The 18,747-nt window shown below is 32.2% G+C and overlaps 1 protein-coding gene across 1 annotated transcript; it reads right to left on the bottom strand.

The window, feature by feature from the left end:
• Positions 1–7,766: 7,766 nt before the first annotated feature.
• LOC126887974 (serine protease easter-like) lies at positions 7,767–18,352 on the bottom strand. Its single transcript, XM_050655934.1, has 2 exons — positions 17,930–18,352; positions 7,767–7,986 (listed from the first exon to the last, which is right to left on the bottom strand). The coding sequence occupies exons 1-2, from the start codon at positions 18,012–18,014 to the stop codon at positions 7,817–7,819; spliced, it is 255 nt and encodes an 84-aa protein (XP_050511891.1). The 5' UTR covers positions 18,015–18,352; the 3' UTR covers positions 7,767–7,816.
• Positions 18,353–18,747: the final 395 nt, after the last annotated feature.

Below are 18,747 nucleotides of genomic sequence, written 5' to 3'. Positions count from 1 at the left end.
TTAAAATTTTTATAAACGCCAGTCCTGTCACGCACGTGAACACCGACGTGAACACCGATTGACATAATCGCCAGTGCCCGTAAGATTATCATTGTGTACAGTTCGGTCCAGTAATAATAGTAAAGGTATGTATTTTTACAATTTTTATGGATAAGTAACATGATATTACTTACCTCTGCAATATTTTCAATTTGTATTGATTTTTGAAGCGTAAATACACTGAAATTCTTTAAAAACTTACTTACTTACTTAGTCCTAAGCCTTTCTACCTTTAGGTGTAAGGCTGGTGGAGTTGAGTTTGGCATTGTAGTCTCCATGCTTTCCGATCTTGCGCTAGGTTTCTTGCACTTTCCAATGTCAATCCCTTCTTCTCGACTTCTTTCCTGATTTCATCTACCCACATAACTCTTGGTCTCCCTCTTTTGTTTTTCCCCTGCACTCTCGTTTCGAACACTCGTTTTGTTAGCCTCTCGTTCGACATTCTACACACGTGCCCGAACCATCTAAGTTGTCCTTCTACTATTTTTTCATTGATTGGTTCTAGTTTTAGGTTTTGTCTAATTGTTTCGTTTCGTATTTTGTCTGTCCTTTTTCTGTTTGCTATTTTCCTCAGGAACCTCATTTCCATAGCATTGACTCTGGATTTTTGTCTCCCCGTCAATGTCCATGTCTCGCTGCTATACATGATTGTTGGTCTAACTACTGATTTAACGACTGCCGTTTTTACTTTTTCCGGTATCCCTTTTTTCCCAAAAAATGTTGTTTTCATAGTGTTAAATAAGCTTCCTGTTCGTCCCATTCTCTCGTTTATTTCCATGTCTTGTTTACCATTTGATTCGATTATTACTCCTAGGTATTTAAAATATTCCACTTGCTCTAGTTGTTTCCCGTCTAATTCTATTGCGTGTGTCTTCCTCGTATTTGAAATTATCATTGTTTTTGTTTTCTCTGTATTAATTTTCATATTTATGTTTGATAGTTCTTCTTCTAGGATTTCAAGATTGTTCTGTAAGTCTTCTCTGTTTTCTGCTATCAATACCATGTCGTCTGCAAATAGTAGCTCCGATAGTTGAGTCTGTTTCATTTGCCAGTATCCTAATGTTAGTTTTCTCATTCTTCTCTTGGCTTTCTTTATCGCTTCATCCAGTACCACTGAGAATAGCAGTGGACTCAGCACGCATCCCTGTTTGACGCCTTGACTTGTAGAAAATTCTCTGGATTCCTCGTTATTGGTTCTTACTGTATTTGTATTATTTTTGTACATATCCTTTATTACTTCTATTATGTGTCTGTCGACTCCCCTTTCTGTTAGTGTCTTCCAAACGTCCTTTCTTCGGATTCTGTCAAACGCCTTTTCCAGGTCAATGAAGCACATATGTATCTCTCTATTTTTCTTGATTACCTTCTCACTTACTTGTCTTAATGTGAATATTAGGTCTTGCGTGCTTCTGTCCTTCCTGAATCCACACTGTGTGTCTTCCATAGTTGTTTCTATTTGTGTTTTTATTCTTGTCTCTAGTATTCTTGCTAATACCTTCCCAGGGATACTTGATATGGTGATACCTCGGTAATTATTACAGTTTCTCTTGTCTCCCTTTTTGTGTATTGGTAATATAATGTCTTTCTTCCAGTCCTTTGGTAATTCTGCTCTATTTATGATATCATTCATTAGTTCTTTCATGCTATCCATTCCCTCTGTCCCCATGAATTTTATCATTTCCGGGGTGATATGATCCTTGCCTGGTGCTTTGCCCAGTTTTACTCTTTCTATTGCTTTCTCTAATTCCTCTCTTGTTATGGATTCCACTTGTTGTTCTTCATTCCTTTCTTGTATCTCCCCTATGTTGTCCTTGTCTACATGAGTTAGCTCTTTGAAATGTTCTCTCCATCTTTCCATTATTTGTTTTTCTTCTGTTAGTACGTTTCCATTCTTGTCTTTTATATTCGGCATCGTGTGCTCTTTCTTTTGTCTGAGTTGTTTTAATGCGCCGTAGAAGAGTTTTTGGTTTTCCCTATAATTTTTTGTCATTTTTTGTCCAAATATCTCCCATGACCTTTCCTTTCCTGCTTTCACCGCTATTTTAACCTCTTTCCTTTTTTCTTTATATGCTTCGTAATCTTCCGGGTGTTTTGTGCTTAGGTATCTTTTCCATTTGTCTTTTTTGTTCTTTATTTTCTCTCGTATTTCTTCCGTCCACCATTCTGTTCTCCTCATGTTAGTGTTTGCTATTTTTGCTTTCCCGCAAGTTTCCTCAGCTGCTTTGATTATGCTGGTTTTTAGATATTCCCATTTTTTTTCTATATTTGTATTTTTTGCCCTACCTTTCAAAGTATTATCTAATTTTTCTTGGAATTTCTTCTTATATATTTCCTCTTTTAATTTGTAACTTTTTATTTTTTCATTTACTACCTTTCTTCTCTTTTCTTCTTTTTCCTCTGTTGTTCTCATTCTCATTATTACTAGATGGTGGTCACTGCCAATCTCCGAGCCTCTTTTCACTTTCGTATCCTGTACTCTTTTCCATTTGTTGCTGCTTACCAAAAAGTAATCTATGATTGATTTTTCGTTTCTGCTGTCTTGTACTCTCGTGTATTTGTGTACTTCTTTATGTTTAAATTTTGTATTTGTTATAACTAGTTTATTCTCCATACATATTTCTATTATTCTTTCACCATTTCTGTTTAGCATTTCTTCTCCTTCTTTTCCCATGCACTCCTCTATTCCGCTGTTGTTGTTTCCGACTCTACCGTTTAGATCTCCCATTACAATTATGTTTTCTTCCCCATTATCAATTTGCATTTGGAGCTCCTCGAAAAATTTATCTTTCTCTTCCTTTCTTGCATCTTCATTTACTCCGTAGGCTGTTATTATTGTCCATATTTCTTCGTCCATCAGTTTAATTTTCACCGATAATATTCTCTGGTTAACATATGTTTCTTCTATAACGTGTTGTAGTCTATTCGGTGCAATTATTATCCCGACTCCTTCTTTTGCTCTCTCTTTTGTATCCGCTCCTACCCAAAGTAACCAATATCCTTTGTGTATTTTCTTAAGACCTTTTCCTTTCATCTTCGTTTCTGTTATTCCTAGTATTTCTATTTTTTGTCTTATCATATCTTCTACCAGTTCTTCCTCTTTTCCATTGATGCTTCTCACATTCCATGTTCCCATTTTTATCTCTCCTTTTTTCTGCAATCTAGCTTTCCCCTTTTTCCTATTTTCATCCTTGTTTACCTTTGCATCATCTTTTTCCCTATCGCTTTTCCCATTCATTGCCTTGGTTGTCATTGTTGTGGGTCCGGTCTCATTATTTTCTTTTAGTTTTTTGAAGTCCCTTCCCCGATATTTCTGTGAGTTAGTATAAGTTTCTCTTTATTATGGTCCCATTTCCACTCCTTTCCATTAATCTCCAGTTTCATATATCCTATCTTCGTAGTATTACCTTTGTCTTTTTCTTCTTTTGCCATTTTCCTAATTTTTGCTTGTATTTCCCTTTCCTTTCTTGTTAAATCTGATTCTATATACACCTTTTGTCCCTGTAGATTTTTCAGTTTTCCTTTGTTTTTTAGTACACTCATCTTATCCGTTAGGTTTTCCATTTCTGCTACAAAGATTTGGTCGCCGATCTTCACCGCTCCTCTCAGTCTGACCTCTAATTTCAGATTTCTTCCTATGAAGTGTTCTACTGACTCCTTTACAGGCTTTCCGTCGGTAGCATCTAGTGTTAGGCCTTTTAATACTATATTATTTCTCCGTCTATCTTTTTCCAATTGTTCTATTCTATTGTTTGCCATTTTTAAACCTTCTTCCAATTTTTCGTTTTTTTCTTTCAGCTCCTTAATATATTCCATCGTTTCTTTTTGGTCTTTCCGTATGGTTCTTATTTCTGCCATCATTTCATCATTTTTCCACATAACTTCCCGCATCATTTTTATCATCTCTTCATTTGTGTCGTTGCTTTTATTCGGTGTTCGTCTCGTCAGGTTACTCTTTTCAAAATATAATTTATCTTCTTTATATTTTTTCTTCTTAGATTCTTCGTCGCCACTATCAGATAGTTCTTCATTCTTTCTATAGGTTTCCTTTCGGATTGTTCCTGTTCCGCCACTGGCCATTTTAAATTAAATGTTAACCTCAGCACTAATATAAATATTATTATTATACACTTAGAAGTTTATTTTTATTTCGCACAAGAACGCTTTTTAAGTTTAACGATTATCGATAACGATAGGTCTTTTAAAAAACCGGTGTTTTTATTGTGATAGGTTTCGAATTCGAAATTACCTTATCGCCAATACACCTGCCACACGACCTCTCGCCTCGCTTGCCAAACTCGAACTCCTTAAAAACTATGAGGTGTTTATGCCAAAATCAGATATTTACATCGTGGTTGACACAAGCGCCATTCCTTAATGGTATTCTTATGGAGGTTTTTTATTTAAAAATTGCGCAAATAAAAAGTTTATTTTAAAATGTTCTATTGTAATTTTGTACTAGTGTGATGAACAATTCATTTTGTATTACAGCATATAGTTCAAATCAATTTTATATAGCTAAAAATGGCGATCGATTTTTGGCGTTTATGCCAGTTTTTTGTTGCAGATGAATAGCAAAAGTAGAAAAATAATGGCCTTACTAAATGACAATAAAACATACCGAAGCAGTAAAAATGATATACAGACTGACAATAATTCCCCTATATTCCCCTTAGAGGTTTATATTTATAATGCCAACATTGCAGAAGCTTTTAGCAATGACATTATCATCTTTGAGAAACCACCAGACGTTGCAGTAGAAGAATAAATATTTAGTCAAGATCTCACATCATGTTTCAACTTAGCAGCAGATAATGGTTTGGGTGCCGGTATAAGTAGGGATCAAAATAAGGAAAATACAAGCAATCAAATCAATAATGATGTTGAATCAAATATTGAGAGTGATTATGAATTAGAATCCGCAATTATTAGATATCCGCTTCTATTTGCGAATTATTTACTTTTAAGTATTTCATCCTAGCATCAAAAACATGTTTAAAGAATTTAGGGTATTGTTTTTAACTTAGAATGTATTTTTGATTAAAAATAATAAAGCCTATCAAAAATCTTCGTAATTTCATAATTTTTCTTGTTGGCATAAACGACAATTTTTAATTTTCGTTTTTTTTTTCATTAATGGCATATATCCCTTTTAAGCGCCATATTGGCTAACCTTACAACGATGCGATAGACACAAACGCCAGAGGTAAGTTTGGCATATTCACCAATGTTATATCTTGATTGGACATAAGCGCCATTTTCTAGTTTTTAATTTATTTCAGACAGTATTTTCAGCTACATTCATGTTCACAAAATATTAAAATTTGAAAAAAAAAATCATCAATTTTTTGAGTCACTATGCAGATAAGCAGAATTGGTAAAAATAAAAATAATCAGTTTTTTGTGTTTCATGAAAAATTAAGTTAATGTCGTTTATGCCGTTTTGGCTTGACAGCGTCGAATTGTAAGACGCCAAAGTACATTTTGCATATTATGCAATGTTTGTTAGGTGGAATATAAGTCTCTCTTTTGTCATCTTACTTTTCTGTAGAATGTTTTACTTTGATTGCGTATAATATGTTCTTCTTCTACCTTTTCAATTTGTTGTAGGTATTGTCTCTTTTTTTTGCATTATACATACATATTCAGTGTTCTTCTATAATAGATGCGGCTTTTCCTTTGTTGAGTCGTATACGTTTTTCGTCTCTTTTTTGTTTGTTTGTTTCTTTTAATGCGCTTTCGCATTCGTCGTGGAACCATGTTTTATTTTTGGTTTTCTCCGTTTTTCTGATAGCTTTCTCTGCCATTTCTGTAATAGTTAGGTTTATACAGTGCCATCGCGGATTGCATTTTCATTTTCATTTACATTTGTTTACAAAACCTGAAACCTGTTTCTTACATCACCATCGATAACTTATACTTCGAGCGCGTTAGAAAATTTAAGTGTCTTGGAACAACGATAACTGAAGACAATAACGGATCACAAGAAATAAACAGTAGGATACATGCCGGTAATAGGTGTCTTTTTTCCCTCCAAAACCTTATAAAATCGAAACCACTAACAAGATGTACGAAGATACAAGTTTATAAATCCATCAAACGACCCGTTATGATGTGTAAAAGCGAAACGTGGACGATAATAAAGGCAAACTAAGAGAGACCACGTATTTGGGAAAGAAAAATCCTAAGGAAGATTTTTGGGCTTGTTCTGGATGAAGTATCAGGACAATATAAGATAAGAACTAACAAGGAGCTCGAAGAAGCTTACTCAGACGCCAACATAATAAAGAAGTAAAGTCCAGAAGACTCCAATGGGCAGGACACCTCAGAAGACATTCTGATCAAAGAACAGTAAAGCTGGAGTGGGAGGAAGTCCCAACTGGAAGAAGTCAACGCGGGCGCCCTCTACTCCGGTTGCGATATAACATAGCAGGAGACCTGAAAGCTATGGGCGTGGAGAATTGGATGGAGCTCGCTCTAGAGAGAGAACAGTTAAGGCATGTTGTCGAGTCAACTAAAATCCACCAAGGTTTGTACCGCCACGGAGTAAGTAAGTAAACCTCTTTCTTATATCTACTTGGTACTGTCTTTCCATATATTCCTCCAGCTTCGCCACATTCCATCTTTCGATCTTTGCCTGTTTGTCTATTGTTTGTGTTGAAATTCTTGTTCTGATCTTGGCCTTTACGAGAAAATTTTCTATTTCGCTATCTGGCTCTATAGTTCTTACGCTTAATCTTCTGCTAGAATGTGTCCCATAATCAATACATGAATTTGATTATTTTTGATATTTCATCGTTTGATCTCCATGTTGCCCTGTGTATCTTTTTTTCTAGGAATATGGGTGTTTTTGATGACTAAGTTGCAGTCTGGCCCAAAATGATCAATCGTGATCCATTGTCATGTCATAGACTATATATTCCTACCAACGATATTACCTAATCTTATGTGCCCACTTTTCGTTTATTTATCCTAGTATTATTTTGATATCGTAGTTAGGAGCTTGTTTGGTTGGTGCATAAACTAAAAATATAGTTAAACTGGACCATCTACACATTAATTTTATAACACATATTCTTTCATTAACTAGTTTAAAGTCTAATAACTCCGATTGTAGTCTGTCATTTATTACAGAGCCACATCCTTTTTCATGCCGAGTTTCATGTCCAGGCCACAATACTAATGAGTTCTCATTGTGTATTGTTCCAGAACCTGTTCATCCCAATTCCTAAATGGCTACTGCATCATATTTCAGGTCCTCTAGTTGTTTTATCGCTGTCGTGGCGATTCCAGCTCGGTCCCAACTTAATACGTTCTTCCATGTTCCTAGTAGAACATCCTTAATCCGTAGCTTTCGCGGCTTGTTTTGATAATCTGTTCTATTCCGAGTCAATTATATTCGTTTCGTAGCATTAGTGTGTTACATTGTATGGATCGCTGGTTCATCGCAAAACCCTCATTTCTCAGGACCATTTTCAGACCATCTCTCTTCCTCGGCTATCCTGACACTGCCTTCAATTGCAGTTGGTTCACCAATCTCCAGCAAGGTTGCTCAGGTGTCCAGGGTTCACCCGAAGACAACATCTTACAATGCGCATCACTATTCCTTTGAACACAAACAAAAGTATAAAGCTACAGAATTCAGAAGCAATAGAGACAATTAAATAAGGTGTTGAAAATTGATTTAACAAAATCAAAGAGGAGAGTAAAGTAAGTAAAAGAAAGATTAATAACCGGTAAATGTTTATTTATTGTTACTTTGTACATACTATATTAATTGCTACCCTTTAACATGACTATGAATCCATGATAAAAAGCTTGAAACTTTTGTATAGATTGCAGGTAATCCTGCCATACCACAATCACTATTTCCAAATGAGACGATTCCTTCTTGATAACACTGATGATAATTTTTCTTCGACAACGTTATCAAAGGACCTCCACTATCACCTGTAAATACATTACGGCTGAATTAAAAATAAAATCTTGGATTTTTCAATGTTAGGCTACTGATTATGTATTTTTGAAAGGAACTACATACAACGTTAACGGGGTTTTACTGTTTCATAAAGTCAATGGACCTCTTAATATGACAAACCCGTGGAGTGCTACCATTTAAAGGGGTGCGTTTTTGCGAAAGCGGTGAATTAGCTCCTAGGCACAGGGCGAATTAGGGTGAGTTCTATGCACTTTTAGTACAAACACGTCTACAGGAAAATTGTTCCAGGTTAAATTTACTATCGAAACATCACATTTAAAAGTTAAAAATATTTTTTTACAAAAATATATTTAAAAGAAAAGCAAGAAAAAAACACGAAAGATAGCAATTTTGCTTTTTGCCTCATAAATGTTTTTCACGGCGATGTAGGTACAGGTATTGCCTCACAGAAAAAAAAAATCATTTTTCCTCTTTAAAATGGCGTTTAGTAGAAGTCTCTGTGCATTATAGTTTCTAAAATATGATTTTTCAAAATTTGCCATTCACAGCGATTTTGGCCCATTTGCCTTGTTACGTCTCATTGTTCTATAACTTTTTTATACGTAGCTTTAGCGATAATCAAAGTCACATTTATAGGAAGAAAAGTCAATTACATTTAAAATGGTCTATTGTAGAATGCTTTATTTTTAAGTAAGATATGGTTGTTCAAAATTTTATACTTTTAATATTTTATATTTTAATGATTTTTGATATATTTTACGTATTTTTTTTAATTTCTCATTATTACTTATTTTATTGTATATTGAGGTATATACATTGTACAATAAAAAAGAGAGCTTATTTTCTTTACTTTAAAATGGTGTATTGTAAAAAATTATAGGACTATTTTTAAACAAGATATGCTTTTTCAAATGTGACATAAATATTCACATGCAATAGGTTCCACACTAAGTGGGAACCATACGGAAAACTTTTTTATTATTAACTTTATCAAAAAAAATTATTCTTTATAAAATGCTCTTCATAGTCTAAAACCTAAGATGCAATCATCAGACATAAAATTTTATCAATAGGTACGAGGTGTGTTAAACAATATGAATCTCGCTCAAGAGTAAAGTACCTCTATATTTCACAATATCGAAAAGTGTTGTTAAGAAAAGTTATTTGGAATTAAAAATTTATGTTATAATATGCAATTATATTCTTCTAATTAAAAAAATAAAAAAAAATTTAAATTGTTCTCAAATTACGGATAACCTTGGATATCCTACGGATAGCTTGTTTAAAAATAGACCTTAGTCCAGGAACCGAAGCTTTTCACCTCGCAATTTTTACAGAATGGATCGATTTGCTTGAAAATTTGAGAATAAGTAGTGGATAGTCCAAGGACGAAAATCTATATAATGCCGAAAGGCGCTTTTACCATGGGGGTGGTTGCCACCCCATCTCGTGGGTGGAAATTTTTTATTATAATCTTGACTGCAAAAGCTGATAAAAACATTCATTTTAAGCAAAAAATTTTATATACATTATTTTGATAAAATTAACAGTGTTCGATGTATTCGCTATCGAAAGTGTTAGTTTTATATCGAAAAAATCAATGTTTTTCGGTAATATACTCATTTATTATTCACTAAATTTTTGCCGTAGAAAAAAGTTTTGCAATCCAGTTTCTTGGAAATTTAATAAGCTACAATTTTATATTTAAATATTTTTTCGTATCTCTGATGCTACTCTTTTTATTCTGAAGCAAAAGGCATTTTTTACCAAACTACAAAAATTCGTTATTCGATTTTAACTACATTTTTTTAAAAACTAATCATTCTGAGCCAGTCAAGCTTTTGGAATCTATTAATAATACATAAATAAAGAGGAATGAATAAGGCCGATGACTAAGAACACCGCTAACTTACATTATTATGCTTCCAATTGGATCTCTCCTTTTTTTTTTCAAAAAAATATATTGATTTTTTAACCGTAACTTTTTTATTTTTATCCTAGAAAGTTTGTTAAAAAAAGAATTTTGTATGTTTTTACAGGACTTCGAGGACTATTAATATTATATTATTTTAAAATCCTCATTCGCAAAAAGAGGTGACTTTGAAAGGGTTGGTAAAGGTGGTTTTTGCATGTTATTACAAGTTTTAATTTCCAATAGCTCACTCAATTTTTGCCGTAGAAAAAATTTTTGCAAACCAAGTTCTTGGGAATTAAATAAGCTACAATTTTATATTAAATATTTTTTCGTATCTCTGATGCTAATCTTTCTATTCTGAAGAAATGGGCATTTTTTACCAAACTACAAAATTTCGATATTCGCTTTTAACTCATTTTTTTTTAAACTAATCATTCTAAGCCGGTCAAACATCTAGAACCTATTAACAATACATAAATTAAGAAGACCAAATAAGATTAATGACCAGTTCTAATTAAGGTGGAGAGTAGGGGGAAGTTTACCATCACTTTTTCGCTGAAAAAAATAGGGACTGACATTCTTTTTACTATAAGTCACTTAATTTTTGAGCTAGGGACTATTTTTTTCATTTCTGAAGATAGATATTTTTAAATACTTTAAATTAGCTTAAACAAGTTATCCTCGAAAAATGCATAGTTTTCCCGTCTTTTGACTTTGAAACTACAATATTTAGCATTTTACGAAGAAGAGCTAACATATAATAAAGTATATCTCGATTACTATTGGTCTAAAAGCAAATTATAAAAAACGGTTTTGTTTATTATTTCAAAAAGTACATTTTTGTTAAGTAAACTTGTTTTGATAGAACGAAAACTTTTTGAGTTATTAGGAGAAAACTGATTAGAAACAATGATTTTTTCGATTTAAACCAACACTTTCGATAGCGAATAAATCGAAAACTATTACTTTTATCAAAAAAATGTATAGAACGTTTTTTGCTTAGATTGGATGTGTTTACCAACTTTTGCTGTCAAAATAAAATAAAAAAATTTCACCCCCGAGATGGGGTGGCAACCACCCCCATGGTAAAAGCGCCTTTCGGCCTTATATAGATTTTGATCCTTGGACTATCCACTACTTATTCTCAAATTTTCAAGCAAATCGATCCATTCTGTAAAAATTGCGAGGTTTTGCCCTATTTTAAGCTTCATTACTTGGACTATAGAATTTTTTGAAATACGTCATTTTAAAGAAAAGGAAATAGGCTTTTTTATTCCACAATGTATATACCTAAATGTACAAGAAAAAAAGTCATAATGAGAAATTTGAAAAATAATATTTAAAAATAACAAAAATTATTAAAAGTTTAAAACCTTGAAAAAGCGTAACTTGCTTAAAAAGACTTTATAATCTTATACAATAGACCATTTTAAAGGTAATGGACTTTTCTTTCTACTAAATCTACCATTGCATACACCTAGAAATGTGTAGAAGAAAGTTACAGAACAATGTTTGCGAAATAATGGGGAAAATGGCCCAAAATTGCTGTGAGCAGCGTAATTTGAAAAACCCCATTTTGGAAACTATAAATCATAGAGACTTTACCAAACTTCATTTTAAACAGGAAGGATGGATGTTATTTTTCGCTTAAGCGATGCCTATACCTATTCCTCCGGAAAAAAGTTATGGGGCAAAACGGCAAAAAACAAAATTGCTTTCCTTGGTGTTTTTTTCTTGCTTTTTTTTTAACATACTTTTGTGAACAAAAATATTTTTGACTTTAAAATATGATATTTTAATAGTAAATTTAACCTGGTTTAAAAAAAAACAATTTTTCTGAAAACGTATTTGTACCAAAAGTGCATAGAACTCACCCTAATTCACCCTGTACATAGGGACTAATTCACCCCTTTCTCAAAAACGCATCCATTTAAATGGTAGCACTTCGCGGTTTTTTCTAACTTTGAGGTCCATTGACCATACGAGACAATAAAATCCCGTTAACGTTGTAGTTCCTTTTAGCTCTCTAATTTGGAACATAATCAATAGCCTATATAATCAATAGCCTACTGTACAGTTAGTATGTCTTAAAAGTATAGAATATAAATATTCATGGTTTCTGAAACAAATGGCTTTAGAAAAATCTGAATCTACATTAATTTTAAATTTTGAATGACCATCAATTACTATAATATATTATAATGTGTTGGAGATTACGTCATCAGTGTTGGCGTAATACACTCAGACCTCTCTCGGTCTCCACTCCACGATTTTTGTGGTCCACCTATCATCACTCATTCTATCGAAGTGTCCTGCCCACTTTCATTTAATTTTGGCTGTGTACTTTATTATGTCTTCTACACCACTTCTACGAATTTCTTCGTTTCTTACCCTATCTCTTAACGTTATGCCCAATAAAGATCTTTCCATTCTACGTTGCGTCACTTGTAGTTTTCGTGCCGATGTCCTTGTTAAATTAAGTGTGTCTGCGCCATATGTAAGAATAGGCAGGACACAAAGGCTGTTCTTTTTAAGCTGATAGGTATATCATCTTTAAAAATATCACATAATCTTCCATATGCTGCCCATCCCAGAGTTATTCTTCTTAGCAGCTCAGCAATTTGATAGTCTCTGCTAATTTTTACCGTATGTCCAAGGTATGTGTAGCTGTCAACAACTTCAATTTCGACGTCTTCTACTTTAAATGATGGCTAGGAACTAAATTCGTCACCTTTTTTGTCTTTTGGTAATTAATATTTAGACCTACCTTACGTGCTCCATCGCGTAGTTCATTCAACATATCATTGGCCGTTTTTATGTCATCTAAATTCGATAGTCTTCTACCAGATAGTCCCCTAGGAGACTACCAGCATGGATTTAGAGAGGAAAGGTCAACAATAGACGCAGTTCAGATAATCACACAGTCAATTGAGAACTGTTACCAACATGATATCGACTTACACATCCTTTTCATAGACTTCAAGCAAGCCTTTGACAGCCCAACAAGACGTGACCTAATAAAAGACATGAAAAACCTAGATATACCAACGAAACTTATAAAGACGAAGTAGTTTTCAATCCTAATAGTAAATTATTATTATTGAAAATATTAAAAATATTACCAAAAGATTTTTAAATTGAAAACTTATTGGTACACTTTCCTGGTGACACCTCCAAGACTTCTACAATTTACAAGTCAAATGGATGCTGCAGTGAAGACGAACATGGAGAACAGTGCCTACGTTCCGATGAAGGCTCCAATAAGAGCCGAAAATCGTGATTCAAGGGACTGGACTGCACTCCGTATTCTAATTGAAAAGTAAGATTGTTTTCCCTTCGCATTGCAACTGAAAAAAATGGTATACATTTTTATTTGAAACTTATAAAGTTTACGAAAATGACAATGAAAGGATCGAGTGCAGAAACAATTACAGATAAAGGAATCTCCAAAAATATAGAAATAGCAAGTAGAGTACGACAAGGCGACTCTCTATCAACGTCACTATTTAATGTCTCTATAGAAGGAACAATAAGAGCTACAGAAATAAAAGGTACGATTATAACATCGACGTCGCAACTTGTGGCGTATGCTGACGACATAGCATTAATTAGCAGAAACCTAAACAATTTAAAGGAAGAATTTACTAAGTTATGAAAAGAAGCATCCAAAAGAGGTTTAGAAATAAATCAAAACAAAACAAAATACCCAACTTTCTCAAGAAAAAACCCAGTTAATGTGACAAGCTCAAATATTCCTGAATATGAATTTGAAAAGGTAGAACACTTTAAATATCTTACAGTCTCAATTAATGGAACTAATAACACTAGTTTACAACCAATTTGCAACTGGAATGCAAAATGGTGTTTTTTGTTAATTTATGCTCTCTAAATATGATTATGATGGTAAAAAGTTCCCAACACGTAAGATTTTTGAGTTATGATTTTTTCAAAAAAAAAAAATGAGTTATGATTTTTAAGTTATGAGTATTTTACTAAAAATTTTTTAAAACAGTCATTTGTAATATATCGGGGCGTGATCTTATCAAATTAACGTTTTTCCTAAATATTGTGATTAATTTGGCCACACTGGGATATCTAATGTCTACGAATAACACATTAACATTTAAATAAAGAACAAACCAAAGGTAGTTCTTAATCAGTAAATCTAACCATTTAAACTTATATAGTTCTAAACCACTTTAACGACTGTTACTCTTGCATGACAAAAGTGTCTGGGTTTTCAAGGAAGAACAAGCATAAAATTAAATATCCAGATATTACCTCAGCAATAAAACCGGTTTTTCATGGAGAAGATTTACCAGTTCTAGGACCTCGGCAAATCAGGAGAAAGATTTGGAAAAGTATGGTGACAAAAGTGAATCTGATGATGTATCAGAAAATAATGATTCTTATTTTCCCGAAAGCGACGTAAACGCACTTTATTGCATCCAAAAAGCCGAATTACATGATTTAGTTCGAGACCTTCACTTGTCCAAAGCACATGCTTAACCCATAGGCTCTAGATTACAATAATGGATTTTTTTAATGGAATTTACTAGCCAGGACAACTTATAACATTTAAGAACTGTAACCAGGAGCTATCCTCGTTTTTTACTATGCAGGATAAAAGTGTGTTTGTGTTAATCCAAATAGTGATATGGGAAAATTCTGATATGCAAAAAATTGTGTACAAAAGACTTAATATAATTTTTGTTTCTAGTAGTGTTGAACTTTATAGTATATAAGAATTTTTATAATAAACAACCATATTTGATGCATTCTATAACTCCAAATCTAATATTTCACATCACCAGACAATGTACGGTGGACGCATAAGCATAAATGCGCGGCGCTTTAAGAAGAAGATAACTCAAAATATATACGTGTTGGAACATTTTGGTGTTTGAATTCGCATTCAGGATGCTTTAAACTCCCCAAAACAGTCATATTAACATCAGTCGCAACTTTTTTTTGTTAATTTGTTGACTAGTGTAATAGATGCATCGTAATTAATGAAAGAATTCAGGCAGGAAACAGAACCTACTACAAATACAGTAACTTCCTCAACGATAAGAAACTAACTCAGAATACACCGAGAGAACAATTTCTTTTCTCCTAAAACACCGATTTCTTTGAGCAATATTTCTTAAAAGTTAACATATCCTATTAACTTAAACATACCGGTTCACATATAAAGAAACGAGTTTTTTAAACACAACTCAATAATTTATTACAGATAATTTCTTCAATACTAAGAAATGCATTAATGGGTACATTTAATTTTCTTATCCTAAAGTTTTTATTTCTTAAATTGAAAACTACAAATATTTTGCAGTATAAGAAATATAATGTTAAGTTAATCCATATTGATATTTGTGAACAAGAAATTTTCTTGCAATCAAATAAATATTTTAAACCACAAGAAATAATTCTTCAGAAATACCCTCTGTAGTAACTGTGGTTATAAAATAAAAACTTTGTCATTAATGTCAAAATGTTACTTGTAAAGAGATTTTCTTTCACAAAAGAATTGCGCAGATTAACTATTTATGATTTAGTCGTCAGTGTTTGTCAAGGTGGCGTGATATGTTCATGTTCATATAGATGGATGTTGGATTTATTGGTGTACTTTAAAAATTAACGGATATTTTGAAGGTACGTACATATATAGGCATTAAATAAAAGTAAATTGAGTAATTTAAGATGTAATAATAATATTGTTGCGTATCCGAATGGTTAAAAAAGAAACATAATAGTATCTTTACATGCTTTTTAGGTATAATGATGGACAACTCTGAAATAAAGGAGCTTATTATTCTAACTGGGAAATATGCCACAATTTAAAGCTGGGACAGAATGATATAATATATAGCTTCAGAACAATATTAACAAAGGAGTTATTAACCAACTGCGGGGCCTTCCAGAAATGGTAGAACTTCATACATGTAAGTACCTTTTTAAAAATGTGTATACTTATGTATCAACTATAATAGGTTTCTTGAATGTATCGTCTTCTATAAAAATATACAATACAACGCTATATCAAACATGGCGGGTGCAACGCTGAGGATTTTTTCTGTTAATTTATTTGAGATAAAGAAATCAGTTAGTCTAAAAGAAATATATGTTTATGGTTAAGAAATGTTATTGCCGAAAACCGTGAATTAGTTAATATGTATTAAATGACTTAGATGTAAACTAATTATACTTCCCCGTAATAAAATTTATTAATGATTAGGTTTGCTGTCTCTTTTAGATTATAAAAATTAAGAAAATTACATATTATTAGGTCTGCTTCAATGTTTTACATTGGTTGTATTTTCCCTCTTGTTTTAGCTAAACAATGTTTATTCTGTGACTTAATATTATACAGATAAATATTTAATATTTCATTAACAAAAATAGAAAAAATAAACAAAGATGTGTAGGTTAAATAATGCCATGTTTGACCTAAATATGATTGATTATTATTAGTATTAATAGTTCTTATGTGGGGCTGTGTATTTGTTTTTTTTTGTATTTCCTAAATTTATCAAAATAAATATCTATATCTTTATAAAAAAAAATTTAAAAGTAAGTTTACCTCTTTCTGCATATCGATTTTGTTTTAGTGAATTGCTGATATACAAAGTGCTATTAACAAAAGAAGGAAAATTTTAGGAAGTTGGATTTGCCTCTCCATCCTTTTATTGTTGTGTAGAAGCCAGTGGTTTAAGAGTGGAGAAAATATTTGTATCTAATAATAACGTTTTATATCTTGTTTTATTAATAAATAATGATTTTACCTTAACACAGTGATTTATTTCGCCGTATGTAATATCACTTTATTTTCAAGAAATATTAACTTAACTCTAAATATACGTTTATCTCTGCGAAATATATTTCTTAACATTAAATGAATTAATTATTAATAGTAAAATAATAATATTTTCGTTTTGCAACGAAATTGAAAATGGTTATTCATTTTTTTAAATAATAATATTCCTTACTAAGAAATATTATTGCTCAGAAAGAATAGTTTTCTAATGTGTAGAAAATATATTTTTATGACTAATAAAATTAATTAACATCAAGTGTAATTTCTTTCTGATAAATGGGTTTGAAGTTTGCCAGAAAGTGATAGTTCAATCATGTTTAAGATATATTTCTTTGGCTATAGTAGAATTTATTTGAAATATTTTAGAAAATTATATCTTACATACAAAGATATATTTCTTAGGCAATATGCCAAGTCGATCTTTCTTAAATATTAATAAAGTTTCTTTATGTCAAGAATTTTTTTCTCTCGGTGTACAAAACTGAAAATTTACAAATCAGCAATTAGACCACTAATCACATATGGTGCTGAAGTAATGTGTCTGACATAGAAACAAGAGGAAAAATTGAGGATTCTAGAAAGAAAAATAATTCGGAGGATAGCAGGACCAAATTTAGGTAATAATGAATTTAGAAAACTCATGAACCACGAAGGAAGATAACTTCTGAAAGGAGAAGACATCGTCAGATTTATTAAGGCACATAGACTCAGATGGATGGGACATATAGAAAGGAGGAATCCAGAAGCCATTATAAAGAAAATTTCCAAATGTAGACCTGTATCAGGCAGACCACGAGGAAGACCCAAAACTAGATGGGAGAACCAGATAGTCGAGGACCTTAAGAATATGGGAGTTAGAGAATAGGTAACCATAAGCAAATACAGGAACGAATGGAGGAAAATTGTAGAAGATGCCAAGTCAGACAACCAATTGTAAAACGAAAATATTAATGCGGATTGATTCACCGCGACAAACGAATCGGAAGAGCCCAAAGAGGGCGGCAATCACTCCGCTAGGAGTGTAGATGCCATGATGATGATGATGATGATAAATTCGATAGTACAGTTTAGTTAAGTATTGAATTGTAATTTATAATAATTAATTATTGTTTAAATAAATTTCTTCATTAAAAAAATCCGATAAATGTTTTGTGCCAAAACTTTTAGGACATACATTAATGCCTTAATAATTAAACCAATTATCTTAACATTTTGTCTTTACCTTTACAAGTGTCCCTTCCGTATTCAACTCCAGCGCATATTTGGGAGTCACTAAGATTAAGTTTTACTTCTTTATAGGCATTCATGCAATCATCTCTGGTACATAACGGTACAATAATTTTGAGTTGAAGAGTACAGAAGTTCTTGTAAGTTCAAAAAATCTCAAATAATTAGTATTTGTCAGCGTTACTGCCCTATTAGATGGCATAATTAGAATTTAGATAATTTAATTCATTTCCTCATACTTTTATGAAAACTTGACAGTGGACTATAAATAATCCCATTGAATACCTTCAACACCATCCCAAAATGGAGAGGCACGATATCATTCATGTGTCAAATTAGCAAAATCTAAAAGAAAAAAGGCCAATAAGTGGTCAAAAACACCATAGTTTGTTCAAAATACAAGTATGTATGCGGTAAGTACAGCAAGAATTCAAAAATGTTTCTGTATCCTACGATGATGCTTCCACTGAAGCCGAAGACTCCAGGTAAATTGTAAATTCGTATCTTTTAACTGCTCCATTAAATTCTAGGAATAATATAGAAGTGTTAATTTTAAATTAGTTTAAATAAAGAAGGACGTTTTAAATTAATTTATGTGTGGACATTTATTGAACCTTCTTCGTCCTCGCTGTTTCTACTAAAAGGTTGGTCCTGCGAAGGTTAAAGCATAAAACAATCATTATGTTACTAATAAGAACCAAATGTTGACAATATTAAAGTTTAAAATGTTATTTTATAATTTTTTACAAGTAGAGTTTTTAGGGGTAGTTCTCACCCTTAAAAAAACCAAAAGCGTACAACGGCTCAATATAG

Source organism: Diabrotica virgifera, chromosome 7 (genome assembly GCF_917563875.1).
Source record: "Diabrotica virgifera virgifera chromosome 7, PGI_DIABVI_V3a".
NCBI classification, from domain to species: domain Eukaryota; kingdom Metazoa; phylum Arthropoda; class Insecta; order Coleoptera; family Chrysomelidae; genus Diabrotica; species Diabrotica virgifera.
This window is presented reverse-complemented; position numbering and strand designations above follow the sequence as displayed.

Bases quoted from the DNA above. Each gene is read 5' to 3' on its own strand.
- LOC126887974 (XM_050655934.1), bottom strand. From the start codon at position 18,014: ATGAATGCCTATAAAGAAGTAAAACTTAATCTTAGTGACTCCCAAATA. The intron at 7,987-17,929 runs GTAAAGACAAAA...ATGTATTTACAG, and splicing joins CGGAAGGGACACTTGTAAAG to GTGATAGTGGAGGTCCTTTG.